At 39.9% G+C, this 20,936-nt stretch overlaps 1 protein-coding gene across 7 annotated transcripts in view; it reads left to right on the top strand.

The window, feature by feature from the left end:
• Positions 1-20,837, top strand: part of specc1 (sperm antigen with calponin homology and coiled-coil domains 1) — a 79,851-nt gene extending 59,014 nt beyond the window's left edge. For 4 of the 7 annotated variants that reach the window (XM_085175559.1, XM_085175560.1, XM_085175565.1 and 1 more), the window contains 3 exons: positions 6,307-6,423; positions 13,889-13,948; positions 19,430-20,837. In XM_085175559.1, coding sequence (XP_085031685.1) covers positions 6,307-6,423; positions 13,889-13,948; positions 19,430-19,519 — 267 coding nt within the window. In that variant the 3' untranslated portion in view covers positions 19,520-20,837. The other 3 variants (XM_085175561.1, XM_085175562.1, XM_085175564.1) reach the window with 3 other exon arrangements.
• Positions 20,838-20,936: the final 99 nt, after the last annotated feature.

Raw genomic sequence — 20,936 nt, 5'->3', positions numbered from 1 at the left:
TTTATGTCTAAATATAATAAGTGACAATTGGCCACAACAAACTGATCTTCTCTTAGTTTTCTGTTAATTAGAAGTCTAAAAGGTGCCTGTACAGTATGTAGCTATCAAGACTAAAATCTGCTTAAATTTGATAGGAGGCTAGATAACTATTCATCATGATCAGATTCAACTCCAACATACGAGAGCGCACGGCACAGCACGGTGGTGCAATGGTAGGCAAAAACAGTTTGGGTTTGAATCTGCTGCTCATCTGAAGTTTTTTGAGCAGTAATGGTGGAGATGATGTTTCTCTTTTTAAGCAAATTTAGAAGTACAGGGATGCCTTTTCACCATGCACACAATGTTTTTTCAAGCTTTTCCTTGTTGGGATTGGTAACACTGTGTTTACAGCTAAGTTAGAGGTGTGCTGTTTTTAGTCTAAACTGCATAGTAACTGGCAGCTTACACTGCATTACATTATATCTAGTTGCAGGTGGCTCACAATAGACAGAACGGTTGTGAATTGTGGCTTCGATTCACCTGTGTGCCTTCTTTGACATTCTGTTGCACTCCCTGCTCTTTATCCCCATACAGAAAAGCCTAATGCAATCAACAAGCTGAGTCTGTGGAGAACTCCTGTGATTGCTTACTTTATCTCCATGGTCCCACCTGCCTGGGATTTCCGCCCATCAGTGCTCAAAACTATGTTTCATTACGAGATTTATTAAGATTTTCTCCTTCTCACTTCCTTCTATGTCTTTTCTTTCTTTCCCTTCTTTGTTCATTTCACTTGTCTGTTCTCATGTTTGCTTTTCACTCATTCAGGATTTCGATAGGTTGGGTGCATTTCTGGTGCCCAATTCATGTATTTGATGGGAAATGTCAGAAAATAACCCTCCAGCCTGATATTTCCTACTTGGGGTTTTGACAAACTGTGTGTTTGATATGTACTGTAATTCAGTTTATCTGCCATAGCATAGGTTTACTTGCTGTACTTGCATTTACGCCATGTCTGAAATCGGAGTATCAGCTGCCATGACAGCATTACAGCAGTGTGCTATCATCCTTATGTGGCACCAGGAGCGCACACCCTTTCCTTTTGTTTCTGCGGTGTTAATCACCGTCTGTGTGCGCTTCAGCCAGCCAGCTTGTGTGGTTGGTTTACAGCAGGAAGGACGTGTCATCCAGGATGGATGTGACATGTCCTTGACCTTTTAATGTCCACCACAGCTAAAGCAACTCAAAGGCCTTAAATGATTATTAGATTTTTGTTTTGTTTATTGACAGGAAAATAATCCTCACTGATCGATTTTATGATCGTGTTTGTTTTTTTGAAAATGAAATCATGTTTTGCAGAATTTCAGTTTTATAACTTTAACTGTTCTGTTGTCTGTTTTATGACTCTGGAAGATTTTTAAAATGCTGTTTGTGCTCTTTTAGAAGGACCAGAATGTTATAGGCTATTCAAACAGTCATAAGAGTAAATGTTTGCGTGGCATGGCTCTCTGGGGATTTTGTCACCATGTTTTAGCTATTAATGCTATTAATATTTGCATCCAGTATGTGTGGATGTCTTTTCTCTCTTCCTGCTTCTCTCTCATACTCTTTTTCTCTGAGCCCTAAAATGTGGCGGTTCTGCCTTTTGTGCAGAACGAGACACTTCCTGTCGCTTGATGCTGTGTTTGCTTTTCTGATCCGGCTCCCAGAGAGCTGTTGTTGTCCACTGCTGGTTTAGCATTCATGCCTGTCCCTCTCTTTCCACCCTGAACGAACTCCAGCACCCACCCTGAACTCAGACATACCTATACCACCAGCTCTGGGCTGGGTCAAAATGTGCTCTACTCAGTCTCCCTATCCAGCCACATCCTATCCCTCACACATGTGTCACACATGCGAATCTGCCCTTTGCAGTTTTTTCTTATCAACTTATTTGTCACTGTCCATCTTTGTCCTGGAGTCTGACTGTGTGTGTCTTTGTATGTTTGCACATACAGTAGGATGGACGCACATATACATACACACACACACACACACACACACACTGTGATTAGTGCTGCTGCTGAGCCAGCTACGAGAGGGAATGGGGAGCTGTGAGAGGAATGTGATCTGACATGGTCTGGCCTTCACATGCAACAGGCTCGTAGCCGACAGATGAAAACAGGTGCATCTTCGCTTTCGGTGTCAGTTTATGAACATGTCACTGTATATTAATAATAGTTATTGAGGGTTGTCAAGGGGCTATAAAATATATATATAATGACAGGAACTTCCTTTAAAATTTCTTGCATCATGTGTTTATTGCTTTCCTTGAATGTGAACAAAGCCTGAGCTCAGGACTTCCTGCTCCTTCAGAACTCATTGTGACCACAGATGTTTTGCAGCTTGGCTTGATGACTCAAACAAAAACACACTTTCATTCTCCATTAATAGTGTGATAAATATTCATTGTGCAAATTTTAGAGTCTGTGCACACACATACCACCTGAAGTTATTAGTACTCCTCAAGTTGAACTATGTTTTCAGAGGCAACATCAAACAACACCCAAAAACCAATGGGTTTTTTTAAGCGGTATCTACAGACCACTGCTCTCTCCTTATCCATCCTGGCTGATCTTTATCTAATTTTGCATTTTATTTTGGTACCTGCAGTCTATTCAAGTTGCACAGGCAGTCCAGCTTCTCCATGATCTCCTGCATGTGCTAGAACAGTCTCAAGAAAGTCTCAAGAAGGTAACAGGACAATACGGTTAAAGAGTTAAGACAGAGTTAATCATGCATTTTTCTGACCAAACTGTCACAAAGAGACTCCATGAGGGTGGCGTGAGGGCCTGACACCTTTTTAATGGAATTTGTGGTCACAGTCCAGCACTATGCAATGCAACTGACATTAACTAGAGAACACCAGAACTAGCCACCACTGGCAGGCCATTATCCTCACAGATAAAAGCAGGTTTACGCTGATCATATGTTAAAGCGTCTGGTGACACTGTATGCAACACCATCCGGCATGACGGGTTTGGCATTGGGTTAGTGATAGAGGGCCGCACAGACTTCTGTGCGCTAGCCAACACTACCCATTTTCAGACATTACGCTGGTACAGTGAGCTTTGTGTTCCTCCTAGCACATGACACTATCTGGCCTCATGTGATCAGAATGTGTAGGCACTTCTGGGATGACCAAGGCATTGATGCCAATGACTGGCCCTCACATTCCACAGAAATGAGTCCAATTGAGAACCTCTGGAACTTTATGTATTGCTGTATCTGATACCGCCAGATTGTGCCAGAGAATGTCCAGGAGCCCCCCGATGCTCTGATCCTCCCGGACTCCATCCATACTCTCTTCTGCAGAATCCCCAGATGTCGGGAGGTCTTATATTAAAACATTAGGGCGATACGCACTGCTGAGCCACATTATGACACAAATTGGATCAGCTTGTTTGGTTGACCAACTTTCATGTTTTTATATTTGTGAGTTTTATGTTTTCTCAAGTTACAAACTGACAGTGCACATGGATGGGCATTGACACCAAGCCTCTTAAGCTTAAGATTAAGCCTCACGACTGAAATCCAAAACATTACTTAAACTTGAAATTAAGGTTTAGGTTAAACTTTGAAAACTTTAAATGATCTACAAAAAAGAGCACAGATTAAAGATTTCTAACTTTTACAGGGACTAAAAGTCACACAAAGACAGTTCTTCATGAAGACACTATATTTCTGCTTATCTTTTTCTTGCTTTTCTGAGAAAAGGGATTTCAATCACTGTCACATGTAATTTGGAGGAGCTGTTCCAAGAAAGCAGCAACATGCAAACTGCCTGCTCTGCACAGCCACATCATGCAGACACACACACATGCATTCAGTGACTGTAACAGCTGTCCCCTTTTCAAAACAGTAACTTTATAATTGCATGCATATGGGGCCTTTAGGGGGCATCTGTAAAGTGTAACTATAAAAGCATGGCTCAAGCTCTTCTGCGCTGGTTTAGCTATTCTCACTTTCGTAGCAGTTAAATAGCATCATATACCACAGTAGATATGTGTGTCTCAGCCACATCACAACCCAGCATAGCACCACTTCTTCCTTCTCTTATCGTCGGTTTAGCCTCTCACCCTGAAACTGCAGCTGGTTTTAAGTTGAGCTAACCTCTAACGCCAAAGTAGACGAGTGAACAACTGTCAACATTTCTTAGAAACTCAGAGGATATTGATTACTGCAGTGACTTAGAGTTGTGATTTTGAATTTCTGTCCTCAGGACCCAGAGTTGTTGTTTTTCTATCCCATCAGGTAGTTAATTACATTCACCTGGCGTCACATGTATGGATCAGTCACTGATTCGATTTGTAGAATGAAAATCAGCAGCCCTCAGGCCCCGGGTCAAGGATTGAAGACCACTGGCTTAGAGCAACAGTAAACAAATACATGTCACATCTTTAGCATCTCCCTGGAGCTAATTCTGTGTTTACAGACGCACTGATGTACCCAAAAAGATCTTTAATGCAGTTCTTATCCCAAACACTGTCTATTCCTCTCTATCGATCAAACTGCATTTTTATGGCACGTTCTGTACAAGACAATGCAGGTCAATGTGCTTAAATGTGACTGGGAGATATAAAATAAAACTGTGTTTAGGGTGGCTGTAGCTCAGGTGGCAGAGCGGATCAGGCACTAACCAGAAGGTCGGTGGTTCGATCCCAGGCTGCTCCAGTCTGCATGCCAAATATCCTTGGGCAAGATACTAACCCCATGTTGCTCTTCGATGCATCCATCGGAGTGTGAATGTGTATGAATGTTAGATACTTAGCACTTAAGCTTAGAAGTGCTTGTGTGAATGGGTGTGATTGGGTGAATGAATTAGCTGTATAAAGCGCTTTGAGTGCTCGGACAGAGTAGAAAAGCGCTATATAAGAACCAGTCCATTTACCATTTAAACATTATTATGTGCAGTAAAGAGTTCAAAACAAAACTTTATCAAGAGACTGGCTATACAACCATCTGTGTTATAATGATAATTATCATCACTGTGGCACAATACCACAATACCATTAAAATATGTTTTATATTGCATCACCACAAATATGATCCATCCAAATACATTATCCCATATGTATATGCTGCACTAACTCTTGCCTATGACAGCTTCTTACTCCATGTCCACTTTTTTCTGTCATTTGTAATTATCTTTGCATTTCTGTCTTGCGTACTCCAGTTTTAATATAAACTGACCCTAATGTTCCCTTTGGTGCCTCAATAGAAGTAGTAAACATGCTTGAAGTAAGATTTCTCAGATCACAGTGCCCTTTATAGTTCATTGTCCCACCTATTTTCCTAACCACCTAGCCACTCCGGGGTTGAGGTAGGGCTTTTGTAACCTAGCCCAGCTGTTACTGGGTGAGAGGTGGGAGTACATCATGGACAGGTCGACAGTCCATAACAAGGATGGTTAATTGTTTCATACTTCATGACCAGATGATGGAAAACTAATGACAGTCCCATTATCCTTAGCTGTGCTTTCTATTACATGAAACTAGAATATACTATGCTATGTGAATCTAATAGCTCTTAGATTCATATTGTAGCTTTAATTTATTTTGCATGTTACCATGCTAAAACAAAACAAATGAATATCTACTTTTAGGACTCTTAGATTATTTCCACCTTATCAGGATGAATCCAGATCAAAGCAGTGTAAATTTCCCCAGTTTCATATAATATATGGAAGGAATCTAACACACGTACCCATGACTCACGGGGGCCTCCCTTGCTGTGAGCTCTGTTCCCAAAGCGTATGAGAGGGATGAAACAGGAAGACTGTAAATAACTTATCTGTTATACAGAGAGTCTGCACCCTCCAAACAATGGCCCAGAGGAAGTGTGTCCTCCGAGCTCCTCTCCTGTTATCATACTCTGAATATGCTGTATGCTCCGTGCACGAGGTGATGATGCTCTGAGAATCACATAACTAAAACCAAACAAACTGGACGTGCTGTTATGCATGTCCTTCACTCAGAGGAGATCAGAGATAGCATTGTTGTTTTGAAGTGATTCAAGAAAGAAGATCCTCTTAATATCCATGACTGGACTCTTCTGCTGTTCTGCGTCTTTCAAATTTGATTAAATTTTAATTATTTTTCCTTTGATTTTATGACCTAATGGATTTCTTTTTCACCACATGGTGATGTTGTCAAGAGGCTGTTAGTGCTTCTACCTGAATTATTAGCACTTTATGCTGATTATCATTATTTTTATTGAAATTATGTTGCTCTAATTCATTTTTTTAAATCTCTTTTACTTTTTTTTTTCTTTTTTTCCTTGTGCCTTCAGAATATCGATGTGACCAACTTCAGCAGCAGTTGGAGTGATGGCCTGGCTTTCTGTGCCCTATTGCACACATATCTGCCTGCCCACATCCCTTACCACGAACTCATCAGTCAAGATAAGGTAGAAAAATACAGGAACACTGAGCACACATGCAATCACGCAAACACGTACACACACAGTGGCTCACCAGCAGTTAATCAGAACCGCTTAAACAACGAAACCCATTGGAAATCTATATATTGCATTTATAAGTTCTAAGTATTTATAAAACAGATGCAGATGTACATTATCAATTGTATTTATAGTACTGTGCAAAACCCCTAGTTTCTTCACGTTTTGCTTCGATCGAGCCAGACTTTCATGTGATTTTTAAAGTGGTCTTGAACAATAGTTCTCTGGGCTTTTTTAAGGTCTTCTGAACCTTTTTTTGGAAATTTTTTGGACTGCTATTTTATTCATATGTTCCGCTGTGCGTCCTTAAAAGTCAAGCACATTCAGACAACACCTGAAAGTCATGTCCTCAAGAATTAGAAAAAGAATCCACCAAAGATCTCACACAGGACCTGAGAGATGCTTCTGCCCCATTAGTTTGTCCATCAAATTAGACAAGAGCTGAACTGGTGATTGAAATTTTAGGTTCAAACCAGGAGAGACTTATAGCAATGAGTGTCTACAAGTAAGCAAATTAATGTATAAATGTAAATTTATTAGATTACTTCAATTAGTAAATTGTGCTTTGCTGTTTTTTTTGACACTTTTAATCCTTAATGCCACATTTGGTTCTTTGTTTATCAGTCATGATAACTCATGTTTGGAGCAGTACTTACGCAAGGCTGAATTCACACTGTTCTCTGTGTGGAGCACTGACTGGTCATCAGCAGATGAGCTGATGTCAGGGCCCAGAACATGTAGAGCATGCTCTTTAAGCTGTTTTAACCTTGAAACAGCTTAAACAGCTTCTGCATATCTGCAAGGTACTTTGCAACCCGCCTCCGCCCTGGCACCTACATTCATATTATACCTGACTTGATATATCTGACTATCAGTGTCATATCTATTCAATTCAATTCAATTCAATTCAATTCAATTCAATTCAATTCAATTTTATTTATATAGCGCCAAATCACAACAAAAGTCGCCTCAAGGCGCTTCATAGATACAGAGAAAAACCCAACAATCATATGACCCCCTATGAGCAAGCACTTTGGCGACAGTGGGAAGGAAAAACTCCCTTTTAACAGGAAGAAACCTCCGGCAGAACCAGGCTCAGGGAGGGGCGGGGCCATCTGCTGCGACCGATTGGGGTGAGAGAAGGAAGACAGGATAAAAGACATGCTGTGGAAGAGAGACAGAGGTTAATAACAGATATGATTCAATACAGAGAGGTCTGTTAATACATAGTGAGCGAGAAAGGTGACTGGAAAGGAAAAACTCAATGCATCATGGGAATCCCCCGGCAGCCTACATCTATTGCAGCATAACTAAGGGAGGATTCAGGGTCACCTGGTCCAGCCCTAACTATATGCTTTAGCAAAAAGGAATGTTTTAAGCCTAATCTTAAAAGTAGAGATAGTGTCTGTCTCCTGAATCCAAACTGGAAGCTGGTTCCACAGAAGAGGGGCCTGAAAACTGAAGGCTCTCCCTCCCATTCTACTTTTAAATACTCTAGGAACAACAAGTAGGCCTGCAGAGCGGGAGCGAAGTGCTCTAATAGGGTGATATGGTACTACAAGGTCATTAAGATAAGATGGGGCCTGATTATTTAAGACCTTGTATGTGAGGAGCAGGATTTTGAATTCAATTCTGGATTTAACAGGAAGCCAATGAAGGGAAGCCAAAACAGGAGAAATATGCTCTCTCTTTCTAGTCCCTGTCAGTACTCTTGCTGCAGCATTTTGGATTAGCTGAAGGCTTTTCAGTGAGTTTTTTGGACATCCTGATAATAATGAATTGCAGTAGTCCAGCCTGGAAGTAATAAATGCATGAACTAGTTTTTCAGCGTCACTCTGAGACAGGATATTTCTAATTTTAGAGATGTTGCGCAAATGGAAGAACGCAGTCTTACATATTTGTTTAATATGTGCGTTGAAGGACATATCCTGGTCAAAAATGACTCCAAGGTTCCTCACAGTGTTACTGGAGGCCAAGGTAATGCTATCCAGAGTAAGAATCTGGTTAGATACCATATTTCTAAGCTTTTCAGCACCGAGTACAATGACCTCAGTTTTATCTGAGTTAAGAAGCAGAAAGTTAGTGGCCATCCAAGTCTTTATGTCTTTAAGACATTCCTGCAGTTTAGCTAATTGGTGTGTGTTATCTGGCTTCATGGACAGATAGAGCTGGGTGTCATCTGCATAGCAGTGAAAATGTATGCTATGTCTTCTAATGATGCTGCCTAGGGGAAGCATGTATAATGTAAACAGAATTGGTCCTAGCACTGAACCCTGTGGAACTCCATAATTAACCTCAGTGTGTGAAGAGGACTCTCCATTTACATGCACAAATTGGAGTCTATTAGATAGATATGATACAAACCACTGCAGTGCAATACCTGTAATACCTACAGCATGTTCTAATCGCTCTAATAGGATATTATGGTCAACAGTATCGAATGCTGCACTAAGGTCAAGAAGGACAAGCACAGAGATGAGTCCACTGTCAGAGGCCATAAGAAGATCATTTGGAACCTTCACTAAAACTGTTTCTGTGCTGTGATGAACTCTGAAACCTGACTGAAACTCTTCAAATAAACCATTCCTCTGCAGATGATCTGTTAGCTGTTTGACAACTACTCTTTCAAGGATTTTTGATATGAAAGGAAGGTTGGAGATTGGCCTATAATTAGCTAAGACTGCTGGGTCTAGAGATGGCTTTTTGAGTAAGGGTTTAACTACAGCCACCTTGAAGGCCTGTGGTACATAGCCGATTATTAGAGATAGGTTGATCATATTTAAGATCGAAGAATTAATTAATGGCAGGACTTCTTTGAGCAGTTTTGTAGGAATGGGGTCTAAAAGACACGTTGATGGTTTGGAGGAAGTAATTATTGAAGTTAACTCAGAAAGATCAATTGGAGAAAAAGAGTCTAACTTAACATCAATGGAACTAAGAGTAGCTGTAGATAATATTACATCTGTGGGATGATTATTGGTAATTTTTTCTCTAATGATAAAAATTTTATTTGTGAAGAAGTTCATGAAGTCATCACTAGTTAACGTTAAAGGGATGGTTGGCTCAAAAGAGCTCTGACTTTTTGTCAGCCTGGCTACAGTGCTGAAGAGAAACCTGGGGTTGTTCTTATTTTCTTCAATCAGTGATGAGTAGTAAGCTGTTCTGGCTTTGCGGAGGGCTTTCTTATAAAGCAACAAACTATTTCTCCAGGCTAAATGATGATCCTCTAAATTTGTGACACGCCATTTCCTCTCCAGATTACGAGTCATCTGCTTTAGGGTACGTGTTTGAGAATTATACCACGGGGTCAGGTACTTCTGATTAGAGACCTTAGTTTTCACTGGAGCTACAGTATCCAGAGTCGTACGTAGTGAGGAGGTGAAATTATTAACAAGATAATCGACCTCTGTTGGGGTAGCGTTCAGATAGCTGCTCTGCTCTGTGTTGGTACAGGGCATTGACGATGATAACAGTGGCTGGATTATATTCTTAAACTTAGTTACAGCGCTTTCAGAAAGACATCTACTTTGATAAAGTCCACTCTCCACTGCTGCGTAATCAATTATTGTAAATGTAAATGTTATCAAGAAATGATCAGACAGGAGAGGGTTTTCAGGAAACACTGTTAAATGTTCAGTTTCTATGCCATATGTTAAAACAAGATCTAGAGTGTGATTAAAGTGGTGGGTGGGTTCTTTTACATTTTGAGAGAAACCAATTGAGTCTAACAACAGATTAAATGCCATGTTGAGGCTGTCATTTTTAGCATCAACATGGATGTTAAAATCACCCACAATAATTATTTTATCTGAGCTCAGAACTAAATTAGATATAAAGTCTGAGAAATCAGACAGAAACTCTGTGTAAGGCCCAGGTGGACGATAGATGATAACAAGTAAGACTGGTTTCTGAGTTTCACAGCTGGGGTGGACAATGTTAAGCATCAGGCTTTCAAATGAATTAAAAGTCTGTCTTGGTCTTTCATTAATTAATAGACTGGTGTGAAAAATTGCTGCCACACCGCCCCCTCGACCTGTGCTTCGAGATTTCTGGTAGTTAGAATGACTCGGGGGTGTTGTCACTGATGCCTGCTGTCTTCTGTGATACTTCTTCCCACCAGTGGCTTTCCATGTATGTTAAACAGAAGATCATACGGCCTGATATCACTCACTGCAGATCAGGAAAATCTTTTGACTGTTGTGGTCCTGACTAAAGTACCTTCTATTAGGTGGTCTATCGGGTAAAGTTGGTCTCTAACACTTTTAGTGTCACTGAGTCTTCACGTCATCAGATCCTTGTCTTCTCCATGTACCTTGGAAGTGGGTGAAGTTGTGCCAGAAAAAAAAATGTTGCTAAAGTATGTTCTATGACATCATTGCTGTTTTAAAAGAATTGCAGTTTTTATTTTCCTCTTTTTTCCATTGCAAACTACATTCCAGGTTACTTCGCTATCCAAAGTGTGGACGCGCTTGTCACTCCTAAATACGTGACTTGTCTAATTTAATGTTTTTTTTAAAGCAGAGAGAAATAAGATAAGCCTGGAAATAGGGCTGGGCCATATTATACCGTTCACGGTAATACCGATATAATGTTGGGCAACGATAAGAAAATGAAATATCGCGATAGAATATGGGTAAAGCGCACATGCGCAGTGCCTTTGTTTTCATACTCACATTGCGGAAACAGCATGGAGGTGACAGAGAATTAGAAGCGCGAAAGCAGATCGTTGAATGAAACGGATGAATTGGTTTGTAAAAATGCTGCAACTTCAGTGGTGTGGAACTCGTTTAGCTTTCGTCGGTCAGATACACAACAAAGCACTATTTTTTGTAGAGCACGCTAGCTGGCTGTCGCTATTACCGCGTTTTTTGGAAAATATGGAAAATACTAAAACTCAATCCTTTGATTTTTCTGAAAATCGACAGTGCCCCTTATGTATGAATTCTGGTTGTGTTTACTGACCTCTAAACGATTTCATGTGGTACACGGCGCTCAAAAATCTGTCAAATGTTTCAGTACGACTTTGCTAAGCTACAAACCTGCACCGCTTGATGGAGCATTACAGTTATGGTAGACAGTAGCCTCGCAGAGTGATACTACTGTGCTTCAACATAATATTACCGTATTGTGTGTATAACCTCTTTTTAAGTTTTGTGGATATTATACATGGTTATGCTGAGGATATGTCGGCCAATCAATTTCCACTGCAAATGCTTTTTGGTTAAACTGTCAGCAAGGAATTTGCATTTGCACTGTTAATTTTTTATATTTTATAACTTTAATGCACATAAAAAACAGCTGCTTGTTTAAGTGAAAATACATTGATGTTTTGTTTGGTTTTTCTGCACTAATAAAGTTGTGGAGTTGTAAAGTATTTTGTCTAGTGTCAATTATATCGTCAGTTATATCTTTATCGCAAATTTTCAAATGTATATCGTGATAAATATTTTTGGTCATATCGCCCTCCTCTACCTGGAAATATACTGATCTTGACTTATTTATATATTTATCTTTATTGCCTGTTTTACTATTTTAGGAGCTGCTCCATTATTAATTTTTTTATATATGAAATGATTTAATATTGTCTTATATGGTATTCCAATGTTTAATGCAGTCAGGGTCATTTTTCTTATTCTTAGGATGAATTCTCTCTCACAGTGATCACTGGGTCATAACCCGCACGAGCTAATACACCCATATTTGAGCAAATTTCTGGTTTCATGTCAGCTTGTACCGGTGCGCTGGAGTAAACTCACATGTAGAGAAAAGTGCATACTGTTGGAGGTTACTGCAGCACTCTCTGACTAAATGCTGGAAAAAAAATTTCACCTATGTAAGATTAAGTGACAGACAGATATTTTGACGTTTATCTGTCTGTCTTCTCTGAATTCCAACTCAAATTCAGAGAAGCCGCTTGTATCTTTTTTTGTTTGTTTGATGAACTCACTCTGCCTGCTTTCATCTTTTTATTTCTTCAGTCTCAGGATGAATGTTCTCTCTGATTAAGGCTGCAGGGCAAAGTGCACGTTCAACCTGACAACTCAGTCTCCAGAAGTGCACATAAAGCTCCAACATCTTGTTTGAGTAGAATGTCAGCCATAAAAATGATCAACCTCTGATGTGTTCATGTGAAAGATCACCAGGAGGACGATAACAGCCCTGTAATACTCTGAAGCTATTTTGCAGGAGACATTTTTTCCATCATTAACTCGCATATTACCAGCTTCCTGTACATATATGTTTAAGTTTTATAGCACTGCCACATTGTTCATTTTGCAGTAAGAGACAGTATGAATTATGAATGTAGCCATTTCTATAGTCTAAGTGATTTGGAGCACTGAGCAGCAGTTATAGCTCAGTGCTGACGGCTGTGTAATGCAGACATGCAGGTGGTACATACAGTAGTGCTGCAAACAATATGGCTCCTCTCTGGGGACTGTGGGTCCTTCACCCCACCGCTACAAGATTAAAACAATAGACAAACACCTCCGACAAGGCCTGACACATCCTACGTGACAAATTAGTGATGCAGGCGTGCGTACACAGGGTTATCTCAGTGTGAAAGTGTAACATTAAGGTGACGACAGAAACATTGCACAACCTATCTCTCTCTGAATAATTCAATTGAGCTGCATTGCCTTTAATAACTCTTGCTGAGTGACTTTCCCCAAGGCCCAAACACCCACCTTTCTCCCAGTGTAATCTGTCCTCCCAGTATTCCCACTGCTGCCCTCCTTCACCCCTTTATCATACGGAATTTTTAAGAAAGATGACATTATAGGCGAACCTGTATTTTAGGTGAAGGTCTGCAGCTGCAGAACTAATTATTAAGAATTCATAATTTATCAATTCGTCATCCCAGCTGTGATATTATCTGCCTCAAGGCAGTTAATATGAAGGTTTGAGCGATCACAAGAGATCACAAGAGTTTCTATTCATGAGTCGGGGACCTGTGCTCTCGGTACGAAGGAAAGAAAGAGAAAATTTTAACCCAAGTTAGGGAGAAGCATAGCATTCAGTACGTTGATGAGTTTGACTTTCTATCAGCAGTGCTCACATGGAGGGGTTACTTTGTTCTTTACACTCATCATGTGCTTTCTGTAGAGATGTAATTATACAAACACAAACAGTTTTGTGTTACAGGCTTCAAGGGGATCTAAATTGGATTTCCAGATAGCTCTCAACCAGTATGGCTTTAAACTTATCAGATAAACATGAGTCAATATGGACACAGAAAAGCAGAGGCTTATGTAGGCTTCTAACGGTCTCTTGGGATATTGTATGGTTTATTATGGTATTTGTGAGCTTATTGTTTCTGATTCTTCCTGCATGTGTGGTGTTGCCGAATGACCGAGACGTTCATATTTTCTCTGTTTCCCGATATGAGCGTTTTTTGTTTGTTTTTTTTCTTCAGGTCCGGAATCTGACTCTAGCTTTCCAGGCAGCTGAGAGCATTGGCATCAAACCCTCCCTGGTGAGTTAAACCACACCAGATCTCACACAAACACAAACACACTTGGAAAACACAGAGCTTTTGATTAGACAAACTGGAAACAGTCCACTTTGATTTGCTAAACTTTTAAGATATGAAACTTCAGAACAGAGATTGGCCCAGAAGTGTGTTCCAGTACTCTTCCTTGGAAATAATCTTTTCTTATATGGGGAAAACAAATCGTTATCAGCTCTTTTGCTCCACTGAAATATTTAGACTTTGTGAAAAATTTGTCCTTCAGTGTTTCTCAAGTTATAAACAAAGCTGCTCGTATTTATTTTAAGGAACACGGGACTATCAGCTTCTGGTAACAAATCTAGTATAAATTGTTCAAAAACAGATACTTCAACATTTTGACAGATTTGTATGTCTGTATAATAAATATAAAGCTAAAGCCAGCTTAGCTTGCTCAGGAAGTTGGATTAACATCTACTGTTTGAGCCGATGTTATTGTAGTTATACATTTTTTTTAAAATGTAGTTTTTATTTATTTGTTTGTTTATTTTTTGGCCCCTAGGTCCCCAGTTTCAAACCTAAGGGCTAAACTATCTGGGACATACCTTGCCTCTCATCCTGTGACAGCTAGGTCAGGCTTCAGTAACCCCACGACCTTAAGCTGGATAAGCAGTGAAGAAAACAAATAGCTGGAATTTTGGCTTAGTTTGAGTTGGATACCAAAGTGTGTTTTGTTCTTTCAGCAGTAGAAGGATAGTGGCACAGTGGTTAGCACTCATATCTCACAGCAACAAACTTTAGGTGTTTTTTATGGGTCCACTGCGGAGGCCTGTTGCCTGAGAAGTTTGCGTGTTTAGAGGGGTGGTACGTGTCAAAAGAACTTCCACATGAAGGTTAGCAGCCAAGGTTGCACTGCAGCTAGATGATGGATGTTAGTTGTTACCTGTCAGTGCTGTTAGTGTTGTGGTTGATTGGTACAGATAGACTGAACACTTTCAGTTATGAAACAAAGTGGTGACGTGAATGCCAAAATCATCAGTTTCTTGCTCTCTGCTGCCTGTCATTATATAGGAAATACTGAGTGGTTAGTCAAAGGAGTGATCACACACACATTTTAACAGCAAGTGTGTTGAACTATTCTTTTAAGAACATTTTAGGCTTCTCTAAAAATTTGAAATTAATAACAAGACAAGAAACAGTATAAGTTAAAACTAAGAAAGAAATTGTAGTTTGTATTTTTTGATTGAGAAATAATATGACTCATAAACTATTGCTTATCTTTCCCAGAATATTGACTACAATGGTTTGACTAAATTTTGGTTGCTGCAGTAGTGTGGACAAAGTGTGTGGCATCTCTTTGCTTACGTAGCCTTAACCACACTAATGCCCACACAGTGGGTTTGCTTTTTCAGTTTAGTTCTTATTGTTTAAAACAACTTAGTTTTCAGTAGTAGTCCAAGCCACCCCAGCCATCCATCATGGCCAAAAGACATGCACGTCAGGTGGATTGGTGACTCTAAACTGGCCCTAGGTTTAGAGTCACCATCAGCTGTGAATGTGAGCGTGAATGGTTGCCTGTCTCTCTTAAGGAGCATTGACCTTTGACATAAACTAACAGTGGCCATTAATACAACAGCCTGACTGCACCAGTACAACATAGCTCATTACTACAACCCCATTTAAAAAAAATGCTGTAACACTGTGTAAAATCTAAATAAAATGATGTATCAAATTTCCCATCTGCCAGCCTCATCTATTTCCAGATGTTTACAGTCTGTTGCTGATAGAAGAGGAGATGATGTCAGTGAGAAACATGTCCCTATTTCATGTTTCACGTTTTTTGAAGTGTGTTGCTGCCCTCAACTTCAAAATTACCTTATTTTTTTCTTAGCGGTACATTTTCTCTATTTAAACTGTTGATATATTTTCTGTGTTCTATTGTGAATAAAATGTGTCTTTTACTACAAGAATTGTAATTGCCTTCTGTTTTTGTTTATATTTTAAACAGAATCCCAACTTTTTTGGAGTTGGGGGTTATATAAACTTCACCCCAATTCTGCCCTAACTGCCTAGTCTGAGCTTTAAATAACACAAAATTAGTATCATTCATTCTCTTATGTCCTCCCTTCCTTAGCTCCTTTTCCATCTGAGAGTGGATTTATCAGACACTGATCCCGCCCCGCATCTGGACCCTTAACCTGCAGACACACTGTGATAGAAACTGCACAGAAACTCTTGGTATTATTTATTAAACTGAGATTTATCATATGTGAGTACTCATTAAACTGGAGGAACGCCATTCCTGATATTTTTTTAAGCCCAGGCTAAACCGGTCTGGTTCTTCCCAATGAAGTTTCTTGCAAGAAAAAGCGGAGACTGCCTAACTTGTCTCTTCTCTTTCATGTGGTTATATTTTCCCTATTTCAGGTGTTTGTAGGCAAGTTTAGCTAGCTTTAGCAAACCTCATCTACAACCATTTCTGTAAGGCACACAAATATGTATCGTGGTCCCACCATTTGTTAATCATAAACAGTGCAGGGTTGAGAGGGCATGTCACCAGTTCTATGTGCATTTTGTAAGAAACAAAAGTAGTATACATAAATCAATAACGAAGTGATCACCTTTAGGTTACTACAGGTCACCCAGGGTGGCCTTAACATCTGAATCAACATCTGAACTTCAAGACAAAGAGCTTTTTCACAGCAGCCATTGTAATGGAAAATAGAAGGTAAACACAGGTGTTAGTCACGATACACAACCTTTTTTAATGCCAGTGTTTATCTAATATTTCATATCACTGTGGCTGCTGTGAAATAATAATGTCTATGCAGGCCAATGTTGGGCTTCTGTAGGGGTCCCTTTAGGATGTGTGCTTGGGACATTGTAAGAACAAGAACATTGCAAGGTGATTGATATCACGTGCTTTACCTGTGGTTTTAATCTTGTGGCTGACTGATGCAGACTGAACACTTTCAGTTATGAGACAAAGGAAGTACTGTGTGGGTAGCTGAGCCATTAATTGGGAGGTTTGTTTGAGGTATTAAAGTATTAAACTACTACTTTAATGAACATTTTTAACCTTGATTTCTCTGTAAGCTTGCAAATTATTAATTTTGGGGAAAAAAAACCCTCCTTCGTCACTGTGTACGGAAATGTCAATACTTCTCACAAACTTGGCTAATCTTTTTCATTCGGTTGGTTAGATAAACCTTAGGCCTTGCAAAATGGGAAAAAAATCATAATCCCGTTTTGGCTAAGATGTTATGTCTAAAGTTTGTTTTCTGCAGTGGATGTGAGTGACGTCTTCTTCCCTATGCAGGTTTACCCACACGAAAGCACAGACGGAGGCAAAACAACAGCACTGTTTTAGAAATCGTCCTTACAAAATGACCAAAACTGATCAATTTTTGAAGAAGACGACTTCTCTCTGACTATATTTTGGGATAAATCAAATATTTTAGTTGTGAGTGTTACTGCCGCATGTAAAGATTAACTCGCTCCATTGGTCATAGACCCAAGTTATTCCTAAACACACACACCCACACACACAGACACACACACAATCACTAAGGTGTGTACAGTTTGTGTACTTTCGGGCTTTTTGCCATGTTTTTTCCTTCATGCGTATATGGTACTCTAACCACAAACGTCATCAGCAGTAAGTGTGTTGACACTAAAGAGTTTAATGCTAACCAGGTCAAGTTTAATTTCTTCCAGGACAAAAAATGAGTGGCTTTGCTGAAGTAATCAGCTGAAGTTTGGCAGCCTGTGGGAATAAGCTTTACCAGAACTACTGAATTCTGATGTAAACACACACCAACAGGGTATCTAACACATGCGTGATAAAGTTAATGTGAGGGTTCTGTTCCACATCTGTGCATAATGTTTTTATTAGTCTCTTTGCACGTGTGATGAGATCTTCCTGAGTTTGAGGAAAGAAAAAGGAAAATAAATCTCTCAGACATGATACAAACCCAGCCCAGCAGCTCATTGGTTCCAAGAGCTGGACCTCAGTAATGAAGTGAATTGGGCATAAATGGAGCACTGAGGCTAAAGTTCACATTACTTTGTCTAATCAGTCTCCATTACATGCTTGTGGTTCCAAGCTTGGATACAGAAAAGTTATTCCCATGTCTGTCAGTTGAAAACACTATAAACAAATAAATAGCTGCATCCTATCTGGTAGTCTCTGCTGATGGGTTTTTTTCAGTGTTAATTAACCCTTTATAAACAGCCCAGGAGGATATTTCTCATCCTGCCTTTAGGAGGCTGAGACGTCACGAAGCTTCTCTGTAGTCACCGGTGTCTCCAAGCGGCTGACTACTGACAGCTGCTCGGAGACTCATTACGCTGTAGATTTATATTTCGCAAATTGCCCTCAAAATGACCCAATTTTCCACCATGTCCATCTTCAGATTTCATTAACATTACTGGGGAAATGCATACAGTAACTCAATAATGAAGTCAAATATCCTCTACAGCCAACCTGATAAACGCGACTTAAACCAGTGTTCTCAGTTTTCATTTTATTTTTTAGTTTTCACCGTCGCAAACAGAAAAAAATGAAACTAAACAACTTGTCACAGACACTCTGCTCTGTCTGCTCTCAGTCTCTCTTCAGATATCACACTTAAACACTAAAAGCTCCAAGATATGAGTTTTGTAATAAAATGAGGATTGCTGCAATTCAATTCAGTTTTATTTACACAGTGCCAAAAATACACCAAAAATAGTCACCTCAAGGGGCTTTATATTGTAAGGTAAAAACCCTACAATAATACAGGGGAAACCCCAACAATCATACCACCCCCTATGAGCAAGCGCTTGGTGACAGTGGGAAGGAAAAACTCCCTTTTAATAGGAAGAAACCTCCAACCAGAACCAGGCTTAGGGAGGGTCACCCATCTGCCACGACCAGTTGGGGAATTCGGGAGAGAGGATGAAAAACACATTGTGGAAGAGAGTCAGAGATTAATAATAACTAATGATTAAATGTAGAGTTGTGTATAAAACACATAGTGAGTGGAAAAGGTGAGTGAAGAAGAAACACTCATCATGGGAAGTCCCACAGCAGCCTCGGCCTTTTGCAGCATTAGTAAGTAACTATATGCTTTATCAAAAAGAAAAAGTGTTAAGTCTAATTTTAAAAGTAGAGAGGGTGCCTGTTTACCAAATTCAAACTGGGAGTTGGTTATACACAACAGGGACTGAAGGCCCTGCCTCCCATTCTACTTTTAAATATCCTGTCAGTACTCTCACTGCAGCCTCTTGGATCAACTGAAGACTTTTCAGGAAGCACTTATATTTATGTGACATTTAGATTTCATAGAAATAATTACCACCCATTTAATACACTTTAATGCTGACATGTAGATAAATGCAAACTTTTCTTATAAAAATTGTGTCTGCTTGGCCTGTTGGTAGCACCGTTGAAAATGAAACTTCATTCCTTAACTACACTCAACTTCCAAACTGCTGTTCATTCACACCTATCTCTGTCCCAAACAGGACATTAAGGAGTTGATGAAGACCGACAGGCCAGACTGGCAGAGCGTCATGCAGTACGTCTCCCAGATCTACAAGTACTTTGAGACCTGATGGGTATGGAGGAGGAGCTGGAGCCTGATGAAGGGTTTTTCTGTCCCGTCTTGTGAGCCCTACAACCTCTGTTGAGACCGGGCTGATGATGCCACGTTACCCCTGCTCCTGCTCGACACTGGAGACGTGACCGAGGAATTCTGTTATTTAAAGCTGCCGAATCCACAGTCGCTGCTCACGTGTTCCGACAGAGACTGGAGTCACTTTTCAGAGCCTTTCAGCTTCAACCAAGCATTTGATCCGCAGACACACTGATTACACTGAAAGACACTATTGAAGCTATGTAGCAGTTGACAACACAGTTTACAGAGACTTGACAAGTGATCCAATTTCTTTTCTTCCCTCTGTACAAAAATCAATGCGTCGTTAATGCTTGTTCATTTTTCAGATGCTGGCTGCCTCTCATCATTAGGTACAAGGTTTTTTGTTTTTTAGTAATACTGGCTGCCAGGAGACAACTGCCCAGTTTTAGAGAACTACAAAGTCTGCACTAAGTGGCTGTAGGGGTGGTGGCAGATCATGGCCTGTTATGTTTGGCTATTTTCTTTTTTTTTTTTTTGCATTTGGTTTTGCTTTTTTCCATGCCCTGGCTTCTTTTCTTTTTATTCTCTAGTGTAAGCGTAGTGTTAAAAGCTTTTGTTAGGGTTAGGAAAAATTGTAGTTTGGGTTCAGATGTTCTCCTTCAAAAACGTAACATTGAAAAATGATGAGTATGGGGTAGTAGCTGTGTCTTTTTGACGCTATAACCGGGTGTATCGAGCCCTGTTGCCAAAGGGACACCTTGCATAACTGTAACAAAGGTTTTGACGTTTGACAGAACGGGCCTATCCAACAGCCCTGCAATGTGAGAGCTCGTCACTAACTCAGCAAAAAAGTAGATGATTTTTCCTTTCCTTTCTTACACTTATGCTACCTGCTAATTATCAGCGTTGTTTGTGTGCCAACTGACCGTTTAAAAAAAAAAAGTGCCAAATTTTCACAGCCAGTGCTCTGCTCATACGAGGACCATCTATGCATGATTTAAGTGTGACCTTTCTGCCTGGGTGCACAGCGTGACGACTCCTTTCTGTCAACATACTGTTACTAGCGAACCCGTCTAAAACCAGCTTTTGGTAAAGTGGCTGAAACGTCGCTCACGCCTTATTCCGAGTGTTTTTAAAGAGTTGGGCTTTTCTTTGAGCCAAGCTTTGTGGCGCATAAAGCATTTTCAACTGATAAGTTTCAGTTTTTCCTTACAGAATGGACAAACAATAGCTGTAATGAAGTAACACTTAAAGAGTTCCTGAATAGTTTTCTAAAAAAAAAAAAGAAAAAGTTTTATGAATACAGATTGATCGCTATTTGCTTTGTGTACAGTATTAAGCACTGCCTGACTTGAACCATCATGCTGTGTCCTCCTTCGCTCTCTTAATGCTTT

Source organism: Neolamprologus multifasciatus, chromosome 10 (genome assembly GCF_963576455.1).
Source record: "Neolamprologus multifasciatus chromosome 10, fNeoMul1.2, whole genome shotgun sequence".
NCBI classification, from domain to species: Eukaryota; Metazoa; Chordata; class Actinopteri; order Cichliformes; family Cichlidae; genus Neolamprologus; species Neolamprologus multifasciatus.
Note: the sequence above shows the minus strand (reverse complement) of the source record. Positions and strands in the feature narration are given on the sequence as shown.